General features: G+C 45.8%; 1 protein-coding gene across 1 annotated transcript; it reads left to right on the forward strand.

Annotated features, from left to right (window-relative positions):
• Positions 1 to 981: 981 nt before the first annotated feature.
• On the forward strand, positions 982 to 2,972 carry LOC135464788 (histone H2A-like). The gene is made up of 2 exons (XM_064742334.1): positions 982 to 1,142; positions 2,591 to 2,972. Exons 1-2 carry the CDS (start codon positions 982 to 984, stop codon positions 2,970 to 2,972), a joined length of 543 nt encoding a protein of 180 aa, XP_064598404.1.
• The last annotated feature ends 3,484 nt before the right edge of the window (positions 2,973 to 6,456 follow it).

Below are 6,456 nucleotides of genomic sequence, written 5' to 3' on the forward strand. Positions count from 1 at the left end.
CGTGTGTAAATGCACTTAAGTAAAATAGCCCATGGGTGGATCTGGCCAGCCCCAGCACACAGTAACAGTGATTATTTATTTACTTATTTACTTTTATTTATTTACTTTTATTTTTTTTATTCTCATCATTCCCCTTCATTCATGAACATCCACACATGCCGTACGTGTGTAAATACACTTAAGTAAAATCGCCCATGGGTGGATCTGGCCAGCCCCAGCGCACACGCACTGTACCCAACAAAATTCGGATCGTGCACTGACATAAATGTACTGCCAGTGAAATAAATCCCTCTGCGGATGGTGCATTGCATCACCACATGCATTTTCACAGGCAGCTTTCTAGCGCCTGTCCCATTTATGTCCACCGCGGTCGTGTGGAACTGTAAGCGAAGACCATAATTTTATTTATTTATTTATTTGATCGGTGTTTTACGCCGTACTCAAGAATGTTTCACATAATTACAGGTATGCAGGTGGACACATGCACACACAAATTATGTACACCTACATGTATAAGTGCAGGCCAATGTACAGTCTGCGCATGTAAAACCACATATATACACAGAATTTACTCACGAGCCGTTTTAGTTGTGCCTGCAGTGGCGTGCATGTGTATATTAGCCTTTATGCAGTGGACATCATACATCGTATGTGCGGGGGGGGGGGGGGGAGTGATAAAGGGGGAAAGGGGCCATTTTCACTTTTCTCCTCCCTGCAACAGCCTAATACATACTTGTGGAGTAATTTTGCACCACACTCAGTCCGCTCGCTCACTCTCTCTGCTGGAGCTTACACACATGGAGAAGGAGGGAGAGAGTCCGCTAGAGCAGGACGTCTTGTGCTGCTCTCTGCCAGGTCCGCGCTCTGCTTTTCCCTCCAACTTTACAAGCCGGGCTGGCCGTATAAAAGGCCGCCCGCCTGAGCGGCCCGTCATTCAACAGCGCTATCTCTGACCGAGCAGCACCTGTACGTCCACCAGTCATGGCACCTAAGACACCAACCGGCTCCAAGGGAGCAAAGAAGGCTATCAAGAAGTCTGCCCCCAAGTCCGGGGACAAGAAGAAGCGAAGGAGGAGGAAGGAAAGCTACGGCATCTACATTTACAAAGTCATGAAACAGGTTCACCCTGACACCGGCATCTCGTCCAAGGCCATGTCCATCATGAACAGCTTTGTCAACGACATCTTCGAGCGAATTGCCGCCGAGGCCTCTCGCCTGGCTCACTACAACAAGCGCTCCACCATCACCAGTCGGGAAATCCAGACCGCCGTCCGTCTTCTCCTGCCCGGTGAGCTGGCCAAGCACGCCGTTAGCGAGGGTACCAAGGCTGTGACCAAGTACACCAGCAGCAAGTAAACTCCCTTGTCGTCCCGAAAACTTCTACTTCCAACGGCCCTTTTCAGGGCCAACCAATTCCTCCCGGAAGAGTACTTTCTATATCTGAGCACTGGTTTATATGGCTTCTATATATTCTCTCTATGCTTACCGTACTGGGTATGTAATTGGGTTTTCCCACTTCCGCCCGGTCGTGTTTGTCCGTTTGACACTCAAATGCAAACCGCAGCTTGGTGAACCGACCGCGTTTAGTTTATGAGCAAATGTATATGTAAATATGTAACCAGTTCCCAAGCCCCCATGCAACACCTGCACATGCGCACCCCCATTATTACACCGAGTCAAACCATAAGCCCCGACTGCGCACTTTTAACATGTGTTAATAAAGACGTGTTTATGTGAGATGTGTTTATGTGAGATGTTCACTCACACATGTGGGCAAATACTAAAGACATATAGTACAGTTTCCTAGCGTCTACTCCCACACATAACACAAGTATAAGCGAACGGCAGCCACTATATAGTTCGCCCTTACGGCGTTGATGCCTTCACCAGGTCCCCACCTTTCCAACCTTCTCCCTACAAACAGACTTGAGTTATAATGACACACTTGCACAAGTGTAATGGGTATTACCTAATTTATTTGTCATACATGCATACGCGGTGCAGCCCATGCAGCTGAATTAATTCTATATCCTTGCAGCCCGGCACCTCTCTATTTAGCTGAAAGCAAAACAAGCCAATCTTCGCATACCTGTGCCATATATGTAACAGCCGTTAACACACTGCGACAATTTGTTCCGTGTATATGCACAAACAGACAACGATGTGCTGTGTAAAAAGTTTATTGCATATAATGCGCAAAAATGCGCGATGTACGTTGTAATAAGTTTACTGCATGCAACATATGTATACGCACACACACACACACACACACACACACACACACACACACACACACACACACACATGCAGCAGTCTCTCGACAGGCACGGCATGCAGTTGGATAAAACGGTAGTTTTTTTTTTTTTTTTTTTCTGCACCGACCAGGCTTTGTTCAGCCAGTTTTGCGCCAAAAAGCGCGGACCTTTCAGAGAGCAATGGCCGTCACCATGCACAGCTCAGCGATTGGTCGCCCACCAACACAGGTCTAAAAATAGCAGAATCCTTCCCCGCAGTATAAAAGCGCTGACTACACGCTAAGGTTCGTCATTGCAGAGATCTGTCTCCGTACGCACTAAATCTACACAACAAGCATCATGTCTGGACGTGGTAAAGGTGGAAAAGTCAAGGGAAAGAGCAAGACTCGCTCATCCCGCGCTGGACTCCAGTTCCCGGTTGGACGCATCCACCGTCTGTTAAGGAAAGGCAACTACGCCGAGCGAGTTGGAGCCGGAGCTCCAGTCTACTTGGCTGCCGTGCTCGAATACCTGGCTGCTGAAGTTCTCGAGTTGGCAGGAAACGCCGCCCGTGACAACAAGAAGTCAAGAATCATTCCCCGACATCTCCAGCTGGCTGTTCGCAACGACGAGGAATTGAACAGACTCCTGTCCGGCGTCACCATCGCTCAGGGAGGTGTCTTGCCCAACATCCAGGCTGTCCTCCTGCCCAAGAAGACCCAGAAGGCCGGCAAATAAGCGTCACCACCTCAAAACTTGACAATCCAACGGCCCTTTTCAGGGCCAACCATTTTTTCCCGAGAGAGCACTTTCTATCTAAGCACTTGCCGACCAGTTCCTCTAACGTGTACATGTACACGTGTATACTGTGTCCTACCAACTGGCACGCACATACTGTGTATTATTGTGTTTGAGCACAGGCCCATCAATAACACATGCACGCAAGGTTGATGATGCCTGCGTGCCTGCATGCAGGTTCTCTACATGTACATAAACATTATTCATCGTCACCTTTGTCTTTCAAGTAATGCACGTCATATCTATTTATGTACGTAGGCCTATATCTCTTCTTTACATACCGCACAATGCAGTGGTAAACTCTGCACGCTTAAAGTAATGCAATGGAATTAAAGTACATATAGCATACAGGCCTAGACTCGGATGTCTCGGTAACCCTGCGTCCAGGCATGCATTGTATATAACATAAACAAATGCTGCCTCACTGCCCCTCTGAAGTAAATAGATATAGAAAAAGCGTACGATATGGTTTGGAGGACTGGGGTGTTAATTAAGCTACGTAATATTGGTATTGGTGGGAAAATGCTGGGCTTTTTAAAAGATTTCCTGTCCGGACGTTTCATTAAAGTTCGAGTGCGACAGATTTATTCTCGCATGGTTCCAGTGGAGTGGGGTTCCCCAGGGAAGTGTCTTATCTCCCACTTTATTTAATGTAGCCATAAATGACTTACCCAATGCCACATCCCCTAAATTAAATTGCACGCTTTTCGCTGATGATAAATCCATGTGGTTTTGCTCTAGGTCCCTTGCCTCTTGTGTCAAGCATATTCAGCAAGGTCTAGATGATATAATGAAATGGAGCCGGGACTGGGGGTTTAAGTTTTCTTCTGTTAAAACAGAAGCTGTTGTGTTTACACGGCGCCATACTGGTAATGTTTGTCTAACCCTTAATAACTCGACCATCAAAATCTCCTCTTCTTTTAAGTATCTCGGGGTTATATTCGATAATAGGCTTACTTGGGGTAGACATATTGATTATTTGATAGCAAGATGTGATAAAGTTCTAAATTTAATGAGGTGTGTTTCGGGCAAATGTTGGGGGGCTGAGAAAAAATCATTACTACTGCTATATCGCTCTCTCATCCGTACCAAACTTGATTATTGTTGTGAAGCCTATGATTCTGCTTGCATTACGCTTAAAGAAATATTAGATTCTGTTCAGTGCGCAGCGCTGGGGATATGTACAGGAGGCATGCGCACCACACCACTTAACGTTCTACAGGTATTCTGTAACGAGTGGCTATTGTCTATCCGCCGGCGTCTGCGCACCCTCAAGTTCTTTTTCAGGCTCAAATGTTCGGTTAATAACGCTTCGTCTCGTTTGCTCGAACCTTCCTTTTATGAGAACTTGCATGACTTAAATAGTTATGCTGGGTTACCATTTAGTTTGAGATCAAAGAACATATCTTCGTCTTTAGATTGCGATGATGTTGCTTTGCAGTCCTCCCGTGTTCCTGATTTCCCCACATGGAATCTAGAACCTCCCTATATTTCGACTACTCTGAACGATGATAGAAAAAAAATCTGATAATCCGAATGTTTCCTTACTATGTGCTACGGAATATATACCTACAAACCTATCCCAGTACTTGCAGGTATACACTGATGCCTCCAAGTGTCCAGACAGCAACAGAGTTGGTGCAGCTTTTTGTGTTCCAGAGTTAAAATATTCCAAATCCTTTAGATTATCCAATTTTGTCTCAGTATTTACAGCAGAACTTACAGCTATCATCTGTGCTCTTCAGTTTCTCCTCGACCTAAAACCCTTCCAGGGCTGGTATACTTACCGATTCTTTATCTTCCTTGCAGGCCATGTCAAATTATGTCTGGTATAATTCTTCATCACTTGTGTTTAAAATACTACATTTATGCACCACTCTTCGTTACCAGGGCGTCTCTGTGAGCTTTGACTGGGTGCCAGCTCATGTCGGCATTGTTGGGAGCGAAATGGCAGACTCCCTGGCGAAGAGAGCTTTATCCTTTTCTGATATATCCTTTCACGTGCCCTTAAACATCAATGAAATTATGAGTTATGTTACACCTAAGTTTGTGGATATTTGGCAGCGGCAGTGGGATGAATCTAATAAGGGGAGGTTTTTTCACGAGTATACTCGTTCTGTTTTGTTAAATTCGCCACTATCATTACGTTCCCGACGAGATGAAACGCTAGTTTTTCGCCTTATTTCTGGACATGTGCCTACAAATACCTATTTATTTAGAATGAATCTGCACCCATCTGGGTTATGTGATAGATGCCTAGTTAACGATGATATCGCTCATCTCTTATTTACGTGTACCCGGCACTCTAACGCTCGCCGTGTTCTTTACCCGGACTTACGCTCCATTGGCCTTCGGCAGTTTACCTTAGCATCTGTTTTAAACCCAAAAACGAACCGAAATAAGACTTTCCAGGCCCTGGCCAATTTTCTCAGCAGATGTCGTCGTTTTTAATAATCCGTAGTATACAGAATATAATACTCATATGATATTATCCCCGTGCATTCATGTGTCGCCTGCGTCGCAGTTCATACTCACGCGGTGACATCGACAACTTCAGTCAAACTGTTACAAACAGCAACATGAGCAGTGCAGTCTTCACACGTCCGTCTTGCCATCCCACACTTTATAATCGCTTCACAAATGAAGCGACTATAATTGACACCCACCGCCCATCGAGCTGCAAACGAAGTCCCTCACTGCGGGCAACGGGTTTTGCGTAAAAAATGATGCGCCAAAGCGGTACAAATATGAACTAAAACTCTGCCTGGGTGTGTGTCATCCAAGTGCTCTCTCCTCCATGCCCCTGTCACCAGTGTATTTAAACCCATAATATACACGCACCGTCCCTCTCGTCTCTGTCGCCCAGTGCATTCTGGGTAATCGCCACAAAATTTCCGCGTGGACTCGCCCGCACGCCACCACATTCTTCTCCTTCTTCGTCTTATTATTACTATAAACAAAGTCCGAACGGGGGTCAAACTTTTCGCCCGAAATTTACCCACGCCCCTTCCAAGCCGAACGCCCATCCCATTGGGCTCAACTTTTACTGGGCCAAAATCAAAACTTTTCCACATATTCTCAACGCTTGCTTCTCGTGCTGTGGCGGCAAAGGTAGAGGGCACGCAATTCCCGCGGGCTCGCCTCCACAGGCTTCAGGATGCTCATCGATACCACCGCAGCACGACCTGACCTCGTCCAGCTACACTTCGGGCTTTGTTTACAATACGAGAGATGTGTGTGTGTGTGTGTGTGTGTGTGTGTGTGTATGCCCCTGTATATGCCATATATATATATATATATATATATATATATATATATATATATATATATATTTGTTGGATTTCTGGAATATTTAGAGAAGTCGTGGGGTTTCCTTCCACTGTAATGCTGGCCGCCGTCGTATAAGTGAAAATGTCCTTGCGTA

The sequence above is a fragment of the Liolophura sinensis genome, chromosome 4, assembly GCF_032854445.1.
Source record: "Liolophura sinensis isolate JHLJ2023 chromosome 4, CUHK_Ljap_v2, whole genome shotgun sequence".
Taxonomy (NCBI): domain Eukaryota; kingdom Metazoa; phylum Mollusca; class Polyplacophora; order Chitonida; family Chitonidae; genus Liolophura; species Liolophura sinensis.

What these genes read in the sequence shown, in the direction of transcription:
- LOC135464788 (XM_064742334.1), top strand. Translation starts at nt 982, where the DNA reads ATGGCACCTAAGACACCAACCGGCTCCAAGGGAGCAAAGAAGGCTATC. An exon ending in CACCCTGACACCGGCATCTC is followed by an intron (nt 1,143 to 2,590) that starts GTCCAAGGCCAT and finishes CTACACAACAAG; the next exon opens with CATCATGTCTGGACGTGGTA.